Genomic DNA, 16880 nt, shown 5'->3' on the forward strand with positions numbered 1-16880 from the left:
TCTTCCTCTTTCTCTAAAACTTATAAGCTCTCTCTCTCTCTCTCTCTCTCAATTTTTTTTCCTCTTCAGCCGGTTGCTATGTGTGTGAAGTGTGAGAAATATGAGTTGCTAAAGCCTTGTATTTATAGGCCAAGGAGGAGACAGAAGAGTTGGTTTGGTTTGGTTAGTTTTCAGAGCATCTCCAATGCACTAGGCATATAATACTTGTTAGTTAAAATGCCTAGTGTGATTCACTTTTTTCAATTCCAACGCACTAGGCATATGATTAGGCATTTTGGCTCAACTCATATTCACTAGCTACATGTAGCTAGCCTTCAATGCTAAGCAAAATGTATTCAATCATTAGGATCATTTCCCTCCATCTTTGTTGTTGACGTGGCATTCTATAAAATTAATAGTATTTGGATTAATAGCTAAAATAAAGAGCATGGTTGGAGTAAAAACATAAAACAGTTGATAGGCAAAATAAAATATATACTTTATAGTAATATTTAGATAGGTGTAGTCTAATTAAATCCAATTAGGATTTGTGTTAATTAATCTTGATTGGAAAAAAGTAACCCTACTTAGTTGCTAATTGGGAGACACAAGTACATAGCCATAAATGCTAGCCATTTTCTTTAGTTTATTCAAAGATATACCAATATAATATTCAAGATATTATAAATAAAAAATTAATTTTTATTGTCCCTACTAATATTCACAGCTGGCTGGTCTTCTACACATGTGGGAAATCAAATTTTTTTTTTTTTTTTGTTATTATAATGTAGTAGATATTATGTACAAATCAACATAATAATAGTTGTACCTTATTTGATTAAAATATTGGGGTTTTGGGGGCCAAAATGCAATAATAAAGAAAGAAAAGGACTAAATCTAAAATTTTGAACTGAAATATATATTTAAATAAGGATAGGAAAACAAATTTGGGTCACGTAGTGCTTGTTCGCAACAAAGGGCTAGATACTGGGCTAAAACAGCGATTACCGAAAACTAGGGTTTTTCTCTTATAAATTTTCATTCTAGGGTTTCTAAATTATTAATTTAGGGTTTTAAAATGTTTCCTAAGTTCTCAGAGTCGATTAGGGTTTTGCCAGTTAGCCCGTGCAGTCGTTCCTGATTTCTAGGGTTTAATTTGCAAAAAATGGAGAAACAAGGCTTCTTATTGAAATTCTTCAACTATAAAAGTTTGGGGAAATTACAAAAGGTTAGGGCCTCACATATCATGTCCTAGTTTGGTAGGTGCTGATACTATCTATATGCAAAAGGTAGGTTTGGTCACAAAAAGGTACATCAGTTATTATTATCAATATACTTCTCATTGCACAAGGAAATGATCAAATAGTACTAATAGCATAATCTGACGCTTGCCTTATTGACATAACATAGCCCGCGAATAGTGTCTGGAATATTGTGCAATAAGGTAAGTTTCCTTAGTTCTAAAATGATGAAATGCAATTAACAATTAACCACTAATCTCTTAAAATAGAAATTTTCAAGTCAAGCTAACTTAATTCCCTAGCAGATCGCCAACTATAGGTGACGTGTCGTTTTCGAGTCTAAGGCATTGCTTCCCATACTGACCTACTTCATTGACATAGAGTCTTCACTTAATTTTTTAAAGGGGAATTAAGAAACTTTTAACAATGAAAACTAAGTTAAGGCTTAGTTTGTTATAACTAAAAAAATTCCGGGTTTAGAAGCTTAGGGGAAGACCATTTGCATGGAAGCACCCCTTTTTCCCAATCCGAAGATTGGCCTCTACTCACTCTCTATTTTATGATTTTAGTAGTTAATTATTCACCAAAAAAAAAATTTCCATTTTAGACCTAAATCCCTTAACTAACCTAAAACTACGTGATTTGAAGAAAAGTAAACATCATATATTTTAGATTAAATGAAAGAAGCCATATTTACATAAAAAATGATTTTTCATTAGAAAAAGTGGATTTTGATAATCCATGGCTTAAAACATAAACTAAAATATACAATATCCACCAAAATATTCAAAACAAACAAATTTTCATATAAAGAGCATATAGATGTGGATTATTGAAAGACAATGCAAAAGGCACAAGCACATGCTGTAAAGATTTAGAGGACTTATCTGAGTGCCCACTTTTGCCATCTTACATGCAATACATAAAATAAATATGACCTAAATATGCAACTAATCATACAAAACATGAACCTAGGCCTGGTTTAAGGCTCCTAGATGATGTTTATGCACAAAAAGCAAATAACAAACAAAGAAAAGAGAAGCAATGATACAAAGTATCTACATGATGTTCAAACTAGACCTAACACATGGATTCTACATGATTAAATTGACCTAAACATGCTATTCTAATAAAATAAAATAAAATAAGAAACATGGTGAAAAACACACAAAAAAACAAAAAAAAAGAGGCTAAATATGCAAGCTATATGCTATATGAGTGCACTAGAACCCTAAACATGGTTTACTATTGAAAACATAAATACCAGAGGTATTGAAATAATAAAAGACGAGAGGATTACCTACTATTTTTAAGCAAACTCAAGAAAAGGCGAGAAAACCTTATTTTCTTGCTTGAAAACCTCCCTCAAGCTTGGATTCCAATTAGAGTTCATGTTTTTCAAGCCTTAGGATGTTTTCAGAAGTTTAGAGTTGCCTTGGGGGTGTGTTATTTTGGAGCTAGGGCAGAAGGAGGGGAGTGGTGTGGTGTTTTGGTATTAAAAGCTTAAAAAAAGGCTCCAAGTTCTTAATCTTTTCAAAAAGAAAGGGAGGAGCTCTATTTATAAAGCTGGGAGAAACCTTTGTAACCCTTTTAGGGTTTCATCACTTCCCCCTCCGTTGTTCCCATAAAAAATGCAGCAAAAATAACTCTGCAATGCTTCAATGTACACATGTACAAACCAAGTGTGCATGCGCAACGATTGTGCGCATGTACAAACAATGTGCGCACTCACATCTAACGTGTGCACACGCATTTTGCCTAGGTACACATGCCATGCATGCATGCACAAGTATGTGGTCCTATGCTCTTGGCTTGCTTTTGGCATAAGTAAGCTTGAATTGTATTCTGATCAATGTTTTTAACAAAATGGGTCACTAATTTTGGAAAATTCGATCAATAAAAGCACAATCGGGCTTTTTGGGATTAAGAAGTTGATTTTTGACTAAAAATGAGTCTAGGGGTAAAATGGTCATTTTCACAAAAAGTTGATTTTTGGCCAAAATAGGTTTGTACAACAACTTTAAACAACCTTTAAACATTCTAAGGATGAAGTAAGTACCATTTCATCATCGGGAGGTTTGCAAGCACTCGAAGTCTTAGGGTTAGTCAGAATGAGGTGTCCACAACTAGATTATGAGATTGTCTGGCAATAGACTAATTTAGTATCCTTAGTTAAAAAAATTAAAAAGTTTAAAAAAATTAAAATGTCAAAAAGTTAAAAAATAAATAAAAAATAAATAAACAAACAAACAAACAAACAAACATACAAAAAAAGTCAAAAAGTCATTCTCAAAGTATAGACACCCTGTTTTGATAACCATTAACACTTAGGCACTTGAAATCCTTCCCAATGACGAAAGATATCATAATTTTGACTTTTGAGATGCTTGAAGTTGTTAGAGCTATTGTATTGTTGTTTTCGTATCAAAAACTATTTTTAGCCAAAATTACCATTTTTTGACTAATCTTAAGGGCATGTTTTCACCTACTAAACGTTGGCATTGGGAAATTTCTATTTGGTACAAACTTGTATCCCTTTGAGTTATCTTTCTAACTCTGCTTGATTCACCTCAATCCGATGTCGGATAAGAGAGATATGCCCAACATACGAAAGGTTTTCTTGTACATTTCCCATGTGGGGCCGTACGTGTGATTTTTTTTTTTTCAAAAAGGTAAGTGTGTACACACTTCATAGCCAAGGTGCAACCAGTCAGCGTAAAATCTTGGTTCGTTTAGGATTGTGTTATGATTTGGACGGGAGGCGCTAGGAGTTAGCGATGGGGGAACCCTAAATTGTATGACCATTCTTGGCCTCTAAGTCACACCATGCCTATAAATACACCCCCTTGCCTCCCCTTTTTATGATCCCCAAGAGTTAGAGTGATTATAGTTGTTGAGTTGAGCTAGGAGAGTAGAGTTTCATCCTCCACCTCTAAAATCCGAAATTCATAGCCTTGATACAACAACAAAACAACTTCAAAAAGTATATCTAATGTTGAAGAAAGTCGACCAATTCATAGCCAAAGCTTGAGAGAAGCATTCAAGCAAGTTTCACACATTTTTCTCGTGCTCTTCTGTTTGATTATCAAACTAAGGTACTAATGTTTTTCTCTTTTAATTCCAACACTTTTTATCATATTTGTCATGTTAGATAATAGTTAGATAGTTCACATATTATCACGGCATCGTGTTAGATTAGTTTAGTTTCGATTTTGTGAAGTTAACTCCATAAATTTTATATACTTTACATGTTATTTTAGGATGTTTTAATTGCGATTTTGTTAAGTTAACTCCACGACTTTTATATACTTTTCATGTTATTTTAGGATGTTTTAATTGCTATCAGTTCATGCATATTAATCTGGTTAGTTCATGCATATTAGGTAAGACTTGTTTTGTGTTAGATGTTATTTTGATGCATATTCATCATGCTAGTCACCTAACCAGGTTATAAGTTCATATTGTGTGCATTACTAGCATGTTTAGGATCATTGTATAATGTTTCGTGTTTTATTGGCATGGTGATGAGGAGTACAAGGTGAGTCTTCTTACTTCATAGCATGTTGCTTGCTTACTTGATGCATTGTTTTTCAATAATTCAAATTTATGTGCTTGTAGTGATCAATTGTGTGTTTTGAATGATTTCAATGATATTGTTTGAACTGGGTTGTGTTTATAACCATGTGATGTTTAAGGCCACCTTTTGTGAAGAAAATCATTATTTTATGAAAAATCATTGGCTTACATGGTTGTATTTATAAATCCAATTTAGGTGATATAAAGTTTATTCAATCACGTAGGTGTTAGGGTTAGTAAATGATTAATGGTTAATAATTGAGTGCATGGAGTCAATTAATCATTAAATCTCATGAAATAAAGAATTTGTAAAGGATAATTAATTGATTAGGTGAGAGGGGTGCTCACACAATGACCTTCCCTTTTTGTACCTAAATTCTCGAGCTGAGAATATTTGGTTATAACATATTAGTGTCTATATTTTAGAGTTAAAAGGTTTCTTATAAGATAATAAAACCCTTGGGTTTCTATTGGGGATGGGAGTTTCAACACTAGGGTTTCTACAGGGGAGAGAAAGATAATAAAACCCTAGCTATTGCTAAGTGAGTGGTGAGAGGGAGAGACGAGGAGAGAGAGGGTTTGATTTGTTTGTGTTTCCATTGTGGATACTATATATATATATATATAAATAAATATAATCACACATAATTAAAATATATATATATATATATATAACCACACTTAATTAAAAAGTGTGATTAAAAAATATATATATAATCACACTTAAATTAAAAAGTGACATAAAAAATAAATATTATCACACCCAATCAAATCAAGTGTGATTAAAATATCAATCTAATTTATTTATTTTTTTATCATACTTCTAATAAAAGTGAGATATTTTTATTTATCAAAGTATGATCTTTAACTATTTTTGTAGTAGTGTTAGTTTCTCATAAAAGACTAAATGGTAACTCTTTGTTGGGAATCGATCTATTTTGATAACTTATAGGATAACAATTGTGGGATAGACGATTCATTATCAGTGTAGAACGTATAATTCAAATTCGATGTAGGATATTAGAGTTTGGTACAATGTGTGAAAACACGCCCTAATAATAAAAAAGGCACGACGTCCACAGTTGGTGACTCTTCTGGAGACTAAGAGAGTTTAACTTGAAAACTTTTATTTTATGAGATTTGTATGTTTAATTGATTCATTGCATTGCATCATTGTGAGCTCAATTTTACCCTGCTTCGTTGCTCAATATCCCGGATAGCCTGCCGCTTGTGAGCTATGTTGATGTCAACAAGCAAGCATCGAACTTTAGCCATTACGTACTGTTTGGTCGCCTCCCTTGCACATCCAAGGTGGTCTGCGAGAGATATATAAATAGCAATAGTTGATGTATCCTTTTGACTAAACCTACCATTTGCATGTAACAAGCAATACAGCCTTCCAAACTAGAACATGATGCTTCCCTATTTAGGATTATATGTTAGGCCTATGGGACTCATCTAAGCTCAAATTATTTCCTTGTTTGGCTGGACCTTAGTCGGGGTTGCTGCTAATTGGTATGATAAATTAGAAGGTGAAGTCAAGTAGAAGTGAGAAAGTCCTAGCTGAGGTATTTGTTGTCCAATAATCATACAATGCTTAGTTAAAAGTAATAATGCGAGAATTAGAGATGACCCGACAAGAGCCAAAAGAAAGTTTCTGTGACTTTGTAACAAGGTGGAGGTCTAAAGCTGTTTGAATGACTAATTGTCCGAATGAAAGAGATCAAGTCCGAACAGTGGTTAGAAATCTACAACCAGCTCTACTCAAATAGATGCTTCCCATACCTCTCTCAAATTTCAAAGATCTATTTGAGATGGGCAACCGAACCAAAGATGGCATAAGTCAAGATTTGCTCCTCATATGCTCTTATATTGAGATATGAATACGAGAGAAACCTAACCCATTTAGTTATCTTAAAGTGTATTTTACTTATGCCTCATTAATTATAATTTTGTGAGGTCGTAACTAATACTATTTTGGATTTAATCAAAGATCATTTTAATCATAATCAAAATTATAACAATTATATCATAATGATTACTTTGAAACGTAACTAAACACTATAATAATTAATTTGAATTGAAACATTATTTACAGTAGTCACACTGATTCATAATCAAACATTGTAAATTTTTTTTGACAATAACTTACATATACTATCCACCCGTTTGTGATATTGCATAATATTTAAAATTTGTTAATTTTTTTTTATATATTTTACATGAAAAGTAAATACATTAAAATATATATATATATATATATATATATTTAACTCTAACCACATTAAGAAAACTCATTTAAGAATAAAATTTAGATAGTAGTAATCAAATTTAGGGTAAACAATTATTCTAGTTGACTTTCTGATTTTTAATAAAAAAAAATATAAAAGAGTTGACTTTTGATAATAATTTTTTGACTTTTTGTTTGATTATTTTAGATAAGGGGAAGTAACAAGTCAGTAGGCACTAAATACAAATTAATGATAAAATTTATAAATATTAATAATTAACATTATAATTTTTTTTTTATAAATTTGTAATAATTTCACCACTCTGGATAGAAATTTTCCCTTTTGATAATTTTTGACTTGCCAATTAATTCTTCACTTTTTGTTAATTAATGCTAGTCTTCTTACTCTAAAAAAAATCCTAAGTTAACTCTCTAATAAACTACACGAAAGCAAAGGAGTGTTTGGGAACTTGGATTTAGACTATAATAGTTAATAAAGACAAAATAGGAAGGGTTGTTATTTGTCCTCACCTTTTTACTTTGGCCTCTCCACTTCTTTGAACCCTCACCCAGCAAAATGAAACCCCTCAATTTTCTCTTTGAACCCTCACCTTAATACAAACTATACCCATAACCCTAAATCCAAACCCTAAATCCAAACCCTAACCCTAGCCCTAACCCTAATCCTAATCCCATCTCCACCAATGTTGGCCAACCCAGCATCGACGTCGGCATCCCTTGAAGTTCTAGCCCCACATGGCGCCATCTTCCCCCTCACTTCACTTCTGCAACTTTGGCCAACCACCACTGCCAAAATCAAATCCCCAAATCAAAACGCTAAATCAACTCTGGCCAACCACCACCGCCACTTCACTTTTGCAACTTTGCCATTCTCTACTTCTTCCTTCTCTTCTTCTTCCTCCTTCTCCTCTCCTTTTCCTATTCTTCTTCTTCCACCAAAACCTTAACAGTTGAACAAATCTTTTATGTTCATCACTATATTACCAAACCAAAAGGATTCGTTCAGCATTGTGTTACTGAATATCCAGGATTTGTTCAGCATTGTGTTGTGAACCCACTCCACCATCGTCACCTCCTCATCCGTTGTGTGTGTGTGCGCGCGAGAAAGAGATGAAAACCTAGGGTTTCATAAGAAACGACGATAAACCCCATGACTGGCGGTGCCCTTAGCTTTGGAGATAAGACCCAAAGCCAAATCAAAACCCCTTGCCCCTCCTTTTCACTGCCCTGCTATATCATTATCATTGAAGCCAAATCAAAACTCGTGATCTCTCTCTCTTTTCCTTATCCTTCTTCGCGATTCTCTCTTTCTTTATCTCATACTGCTAGTGATGATGGATTGTGGGGTTAGGGTTTGAAAGGAAGGGGTGGAGAGGCAGCATCAAACAAGAAAGGGGACTGGTCGGAGGTGGTGGCGAAAGTAAGATGGTGATAAATGTGGTAATGACTGCCGGAGGCGATGGGGATGTGATTAGGGTTAGGATTAGGGTTAGGATTAGGATTTGGAAAATTAGGGTTAGAAGATTAAGGATGAGGGTAGAAGTGGAATTCTAGGTTGGGATAAAATTGAAATTAAAAAAAAAATGGAAGAAGTGCGAGTTCTAAGAAGAAATGTAGTGATTAATAGCAAGACTAATGCTTGGGGCCTCGACAAATCGAGGCTCAAATGCCTCGAATTGTTTTTTTTTTATTTTTTTATTATTTATTTGTTAGGTTGTGTTGGTTTATTTGTTTTTTTTGGAAGGGTGGTTATGTGTAGGGGTGTGCCAAAAAATTAGATATCCTGTATCAACTCAGCCTATGTGATTTAATAAGGTGAGTGAGTTGGGTTGGACTGGTTGGGCAATAAAACTGACTGGTCAGTTAAGCTGCTGGTTAAAATTTGTTAATTCCATATAGTTTTGTACGAGTCCCTACTATATTTTTTATTTCAATTTTCTTCGAGTCTTCCTGATTTGAAATAAAATAAAAATAAAGACTCGTACAAAACTATATGAAATTAACAAATTTTAACCAGTAGCTTAACTAATCATCCAATTTTATCACCCAACCAATCCAACCCAACCCACTCACGTTATCAAATTACACGGGCAAAGCTAGTACGGGACGTCTAGTTTTTTAATACACCTCTACACATAACCACCCTTCCATACAAAAAATAAAATAATAAAAATAAAAATAAAATTCGAGGCATTCGAGCCTCGATTTGTCAAGACTCCTAGCATTGCTCTAATAGCAATGCTCTAAAATAGATTGAAATAGTCAATAAAATAAAATGTCACGTTAAAATCATAATTATTTTACATTTTTTTAACTATAAAAAAAAATTAACTATCATCTTAAACAAAATTATTTTAATTAAACTAAAATAATTTAAAAAAAATTAATTAAAATAACCTATTCACAAAGGTAGAATGAAATTTGACTGACAGGCAACAGTCAAAGCCAAACTCGACAGTTTCTCTCTAAAATCCCACAAAGTCTATTGTCCCAAACCCCATTGCACCATCTTCTTCCTCTGTCCGTCCGTCCGTCCGTCCGTCTGTCTGTCTGTCTGTCTGTCTCTCTCTCTCTCTCGCTCTCTCTCTCTCTCTCTCTCTCTGTAACATATATATCCATATACATATACATATACATATATATACATACATACATAAACGATTCAATTTATATTACAATCAAGCAATGCAGGCCAAAACCCTAACCCTAGCTCCACCACCAGGCCTTAATCTTTTCCCAACCCTCAAACCCCCTCACAGAACCCTAACTTTCTACCGATTCTCAGTTCTCCTCATCACCTTCATCGCCTACGCCTCCTTCCACGCCTCTCGCAAGCCTCCGAGCATCGTCAAGAGCGTGCTCGGCCCTGAAATTCGACCCCAAAACACCACCTCTCTGCAATTCGACGACAACCCTTTTGAAATCGACACCGGTTGGGCTCCATTCAATGGATCAGACGGTGCCCACCGCCTCGGCGAGCTCGATCTCACATTCCTCTTGGCCTACTCGGTGGGAATGTACTTTTCGGGCCACATTGGTGATCGGATTGATCTCCGCCTGTTTTTGACAATTGGGATGATGGGTAGTGGTGTTTTCACTGTAATTTTTGGGTTAGGGTATTGGTTGAATGTTCATGTCTTGGGGTTCTTTCTATTGGTTCAGGTGCAGTGTGGGTTGTTTCAGTCAATTGGGTGGCCTTGTGTTGTTGCTGTAGTTGGGAACTGGTTTGGAAAGTCCAAAAGAGGGTTGATAATGGGTGTATGGAATTCACATACTTCAGTGGGTAATATTATCGGTTCGGTGCTGGCGTCGTCGATGTTGGGTTCCGGGTGGGGTTGGTCCTTTGTGTTGCCTGGGGTTTTTATATTGATGGCAGGGATTGTGGTTTATTTGTTTCTTGTTGTAAGTCCTGAAAATGTCGGACTAGAATTGTCAGGGATGGAGGTTGAAATGAATGTGGAGGGTGTGCCTTTGGTAGATTCAGAGAAAGTTGATTCTGGAGAAGAAGCGTTGCTTCAATCTGAGAACTCAGATTCTTTGGCTGCAATTGGGTTTTTAGAGGCGTGGAGATTGCCAAGTGTCGCACCATTCGCATTCTGCCTCTTCTTCTCTAAGCTTGTGGCTTACACTTTCTTATATTGGCTGCCCTTCTACATAAGGCACACAGGTAAATTGTTTCTAGTGAGTTTTGATTGTGAAATTAGTATTAATATATTTGTGTTAGCTAAAATTTTCTTCTCTGCCCATTGTAAGTATTCCTATAAATTTGTATTGCAATTACAAGTTTTTTTAAATTTATGATTATGATAAATTAATATACAAGCATGTATTTGGTTGTCCCATTGACAATTCATATTTCCCCATTGTAGTTTGCATGGTGTTTGAATGCACTAAGTGATTATCTAGAATAATATTGTTGGAGAACTTTAGAACAATCAGCAAATTTGGTGGTATGGAAAAACTTTGATTTCATGGAGATGCCACCATTTAAGTTCATCCTAAATATAAGCATTCATAAAATGCAATTGATTGATTCTTCTTCCATGAGACATCAAAATGCACTCTAAGGTTGCATTTAGATTTATGAATTTGAAATGAATGGATTTGACATTATGTTACGATCCCACATCGATTAACATAGACCTTGGCCATATGCATATAAGGCTCTTGGTATAAGAGTCATCTATCTCGCCGAGTATGGGATTGGATGGGTGTGGATTTGCAGTTCAAGTCGCAGAAGGGGCGACCTATAGTCTGGTTGAAGACCCTTAAAAAGGTGTCGAATACTAATAGTTGAGTGAAGTAGCCAGAAGAGAAAGGGCTACCACCAGGTTAGTGTCGATTGAGTGAGCCGTTGTGGACGTCGGCTGTTACGATCCCACATTAGTTAACATAGGCCTTGGCCATGTGCATATAAGCCTCTTGGGCACCCTCCCCTTGCAAGTCGGTTTTCATAGGTGAGTTCTACGTAAGGAATTCGTATCATTTCACTAATTTGAGAAGTACAACGTTTAATTCAATATAATATTTTAATATATAGTTGAAGAATGGATTTGAATCAACTTGGTGAAAATAGTTATTTGAAATTCTTAAGGAAATGATTCTACTTGTGCAATAATCTTAACAAAATACACATCTCATGCCCTCTTATTCAATCATCTACTTTAGAATTATCAATCTCCCTTCAGTAGCTTACCTTTATAAAATTAATCTCAAATTCTATCATTTCAAATCTATTTATCAAAATGGGGCCCAAGAGTTATAGTTTACTAAATTGGGGAATTTGGTCAAAACTCTGTCATAACAAAACTTTCATGCATTAATGACACATAAATTTTATCTTGAGAAGGCCAACACACACCGCTATTACCAAAAAATCCTTAGTGACTAATTTTATATTTCAAACTTTAAAATGATATAATTTTTGATTTAGATGTCGGTTTTTAATAGAATTAGTATTTTTGGAATTCTTTCATTGAGATCTATCAAACAAGATCTTTGTTGGTCATGAAATTCTAATTAAAAAAAAAAAAAAAAAAAAAAGAAGAAAAAAAAAATGAAGCAAAATTTGATTGTCCAAACTAATGCTAACAGTAAAATTTTACTCTTCTGCTGTCTAATTTTAGCATTTAAATAGTGAAATACCATCACTATCACTAAACATCATATAGTCACTATAACTATTACCCGTTACTAGTAGAAATATTAATTAAAAAAAATTATCAAAACAATGAGATGATAATGTTGAGATTGTAAAATTTTACTGATAATTTAAAACAAAGCATTAACAAACAAAAGACAAATTACATAGCAAACCAGAGTCAAATTTTACTGTTATCTAAACTGAGCATCAGCAAACAAAGCACAAGCCACATATTACCAGAGCAAACTAAAGTAATATTAATCTATCAGTAATTCAGATTCAATAAAAAACAATCATAATAAAGTAATAAACGAAATATATATTGTTCAATCTTCAATCTCACCTGAAAAAGCTTCAGCAATTATTCACTTTTCATCCGAAGAAACAAATGAAATACATATAAAACTCATGATCTCATCCAATCTAAACTAGCTTGAAGTTCTACTGCTCAATTGCAAGTTTTGATCCAAACAATCATTGAAATACAACAAACAAGGTTTGAAATAAAACAATCATTGAAGTTCTACGGCTCAATTGCAAGCTTCGATCATTGCGAACAAGGTTTGAATTAAATCGCGTGGGTCGGTTGCGGCTATGGAACACCCAATTCGCCATCCGTTCGCCAGATTGGCGGATTAGAAAAAATCAATCCGCATTCGTTCACCAACCCGGCGGATGTGGATTGAGCGGATTGACGAATGGATGTGAATCGGTTTGGCGGTTTAAAATTTTATGAATTTTCAACATAATTTAACTTGTGCACTTCCTCAAAAAAAAAAAAAAAAAAAATTACAGTCAATGATTTGAAAAAGTATTACAATCACTACATGCCTCATCCAAAAAAAGAAAGTTTGAAATTTTAGAATATTACCATCACTGCCTGCCTTATTCACATATTACAATCATAGCATGCCTCACTTACATAAAGTATTACAATATGTAGTTCTTAAAATATAAAAACAATTCAAACAATCAAAATCATGAACAAAGAAGTAGTAGAGATTGTATGCATTTGTATTGTTACATCTATATCTGTTTTTGAAAACAAAAATCAACCAGTTTATATCATCTTTTTTGTTTATTATTTTTAGAATTAGATTTAAAAATCAAAAAATATAGATAAATAATACATTTATTTTTTTCAATTCAAAAAATATATTCAAGTTGAAAACTCTTTTTCAACAGAATATTTAAATTCCTTTTCAATTAAAAACACAAACAAAATATTTAAACAAATTGAAAACACAAAGTCATACAAATTGTTAGGGGTGCTCGCGGTTTTGGCGGTTTGGCGGTTCGGTTGTGGCCAAAGGAATCTCAAATCCGTCATCTGTCTAGAACTAGGCGGATTGGAAAAAATCAATCTACAATTCTTCGCTCGTCATCACTCATCCGGCCAAAATGCGGCGGATCGGTTTGGTTCGGTTGGTTTGAGTGGGTATATCCACTGCTCACCCTACTGCATATATAGATGGGCAAAATTGTCCATAGAAAAAAATTTGTCCTGCATGAAGGAGAATTGTATATTGAAGGAGTTTACAAACTAACGAAACAATCCGTCCCCTTATTGCAAGACACGGTCCCTGTGAGGGATTTTTGGGCAAAAAACCCTACTAAAAACAACTCCTTTTTTTTTATAGACTATAAATTCCACTCACTTGATTGGTGAAATGTTCACTCTGCATTTTTTTGGTGTTGTTATTGCAGCTATTGCAGGTGTGCATTTGTCGGACAAAACTGCTGGGATCCTTTCCACAATATTTGATGTTGGAGGAGTAATTGGCGGTGTTCTGGCAGGGTACATTTCTGATATGATTGAAGCTCGTGCCGTTACTTCAGTTTTATTCCTGTTGCTGTCTATACCTGCTCTTGTCTTTTACCGCATTTATGGAAGTATATCTATGCTTACCAATGTTGTGCTGATGTTACTTTCTGGGTTGCTTGTAAATGGACCATATTCACTCATTACAACTGCAGTTGCAGCTGATCTCGGTACACAGAGCTTGATTAAGGGGAACTCTCGTGCATTAGCTACTGTGACTGCAATTATAGATGGTACTGGTTCTGTTGGGGCTGCTCTTGGCCCACTTTTGGCGGGTTATATTTCAACTAGAGGATGGAACAGTGTGTTTTTTATGCTTATTGTTTCTATCTCTATAGCAGCTTTGCTCTTGATTCATGTTGTCAAAACTGAGATTAAAGGGAAGTTGAGTGAAGGAAAATGGCTTGGGTGGAGCGTAACAGCACGATGATGGAGAAATTTCTCAGGGCATCATATGTTTATGTTTTATTTGTATTGAAAAAGCCATTAGGGGTGGACAGATACAGACATGGACTCAGCGCTGGTCCCATTTTTCATTTATTTTATCTTTGTATTTTATTAGGAAAATGGTTTTCATACAGCAGAAACAGCTTTGATGGAGGAGTTTCTTTAGCTGTCATTCATGTATGTCTTTTGTATCTTATTAGGTAGTTGACTTTCATACGCTGTACATTAAGGATTTTGTCAAACCATGAGTATGACCTTGGTTGTATCTATTTCTTCATATACAGATAAAAACTTGTTTGTTTCTGTGCAAGATGGTTCATCCAGTTTAGATGATCTGTTTCTGTTTGCTTGCTTAGATCTGAGTTACTCTGTTCTTGTATTGTTCCACTTTTGCATTTGTACTTTTCTATGAGAAGTTGATTTCATGATAAAACTCAACTGTTAAAGGTGCATGTGATATCTATAGTTGATTTAGAGATTGACATTATGGATTTTGTTTAGGGTCTGCTAGTCTGTCAGGGATCCAATCCCCATAGAATCACAAACTTACCAGTGTACAAAAATTGCTTAATGCCAAGAGCTAGAAGTGAAATGTGAATAGCTGTGCTTTTATTATGTCGTTGTCAGATGACAATCTTCATCTGAAGATTGAGATCCTTCATTCTTATCCAGTCAAATTATCAGAGTGGTTGTTTTGCTTTGACTTGTATTGCTCCTTTAACTTCAATTAATTTCTGGGACTTGTTATTATGAGATAATGAAGCGGGGTATCTGTGCAGTTGCTAGCTGCTTAGGGTTTCTTGACCCTAATTATTTTTAAGAATTTGGTACTCGAGAAAATGAGTAGGGATTCTCAGTGGGCGCGCATGATTGTTCATTTTGGAAGAGAACATTAATGCGACTTTTCTGGCGATAGTTGATCGGTTCGGACAGGTTCAATTTAGGTACACTGCATAAATTGAAAGTGGAAATATTTTTGCTTCGCTTGGATTTTTGAGATTAGCGGGTTGAATTCGGTATTGTTCGTGGCAAAGGTTCATTCCTGCCTCTGGGTAAGAAATCTTGAAACTGAAAGATGTGAAGACACTTTTGTTTGAGCTTCCGTTGGAAAATCCTTGAAGACTTAAAAGCTCTAGGGACACTGAAAAATAACTCTGGTGACTGAAAGCTCTTTTGGACAGGGTAACTCGTTCTGTCTTGTTCAACGAAACCCTGAGGACGAGCAGTGGGTGTCACTTCCTTTTGTTTGAGCTTTCAGACAGCTTATCTCCAACATTGATGAAGACTGTTGTATGTCAGGTAACTCCCTGCTGATGAGGCTGGTACACTCAATCCACCTATTGCCACAAGCTCATTTGGTAGCACGACCTTCATCTCAACGCTGATTTGAGGCATTAAAGAAAGACATTAGAGTAAAAGGTATGTTACACAAATATTTGCACTCATCCCTTGCCATTTAACATCAGATCTTTGTTTTGGCTCAAAGCTTTTGCTTTTATATTTCTAAAGCTGTTTCTTAGTAGTCTTCTCTGAATTGCCATTAATTCATGAATTGGATCCGTGCATTGTGCATTAAAAATTAGTGATAGGAGTTGTTACTGTTATTTTGGACGTCAACATCATTTTTTAAATACATCCGCAATCTCTATCCATTTCATTTGTGACACCATCAAAGATTTTTGTTTATTTTCACTTCGCATATATTACTCTATATTCTCTTGAATGTAAATAGTAATTCTCTTTGAATTGAACTCCCTTACTTTTAGACTTTAGTCTATGTGCATGTTGTCTCTAAATAATTGAGAACCAAGAAAAACAAAAAATTATATTATAGTCATCCACTGTGAAGATTATGACACCTTGTGCATTGATGGGATTATAGATGAGGTTGTTTTCTGAATGAATTTTGTATATTCAATTATGTGTCAATACAAAGTATGCATCTGATTTATATATCAACTCTAAACCTAAGACTAAATAGGAAACCAAAATAATCCTAAGAATATGAAATATTCACATAATCTCTGAACTATATACAAACATAGACTAATATTCTCACCCTTGCTCAAACTCAATGTGTTTTAATAGAAAATACTGAGAGTTTGTCAAGAAGAAACCAAAATCGAGCAGTTGTGTGAGTCTTGGTAACGAAGTCAGCAAGTTGCAGAACTGAAGAGATGAATGGAAGCAAGATAGAGCCAAACTGCAGATGCTGACGAACGAAATGACAATCACTCTCAATGTGCTTCATTTGTTCATGGAAGACTGTTGTGGGCAATTTGAATAGCACTTTGGTTGTCACAGTATAGAAAGGTTAGAGAGGATTGAGGAATATCCAAATCAGATAAGAGACAATGAAGCCAAACAATCTCAGCAGTAGCATGAGCTATAGCACGACACTTATCTTTGGCAGTAGAGCAA

At 34.6% G+C, this 16880-nt stretch overlaps 1 protein-coding gene across 1 annotated transcript; it reads left to right on the forward strand.

The window, feature by feature from the left end:
• The first annotated feature begins 9464 nt into the window (after positions 1-9464).
• G3PP5 (Major facilitator superfamily protein) lies at positions 9465-14769 on the forward strand. The gene is made up of 2 exons (XM_028197760.2): positions 9465-10714; positions 13898-14769. The coding sequence occupies exons 1-2, from the start codon at positions 9733-9735 to the stop codon at positions 14440-14442; spliced, it is 1527 nt and encodes a 508-aa protein (XP_028053561.1). The 5' UTR covers positions 9465-9732; the 3' UTR covers positions 14443-14769.
• The last annotated feature ends 2111 nt before the right edge of the window (positions 14770-16880 follow it).

Source organism: Camellia sinensis, chromosome 4 (genome assembly GCF_055761805.1).
Source record: "Camellia sinensis isolate YWXY chromosome 4, ASM5576180v1, whole genome shotgun sequence".
NCBI lineage: Eukaryota > Viridiplantae > Streptophyta > Magnoliopsida > Ericales > Theaceae > Camellia > Camellia sinensis.

What these genes read in the sequence shown, in the direction of transcription:
- G3PP5 (XM_028197760.2), top strand. Translation starts at nt 9,733, where the DNA reads ATGCAGGCCAAAACCCTAACCCTAGCTCCACCACCAGGCCTTAATCTT. An exon ending in CTTCTACATAAGGCACACAG is followed by an intron (nt 10,715 to 13,897) that starts GTAAATTGTTTC and finishes TTGTTATTGCAG; the next exon opens with CTATTGCAGGTGTGCATTTG.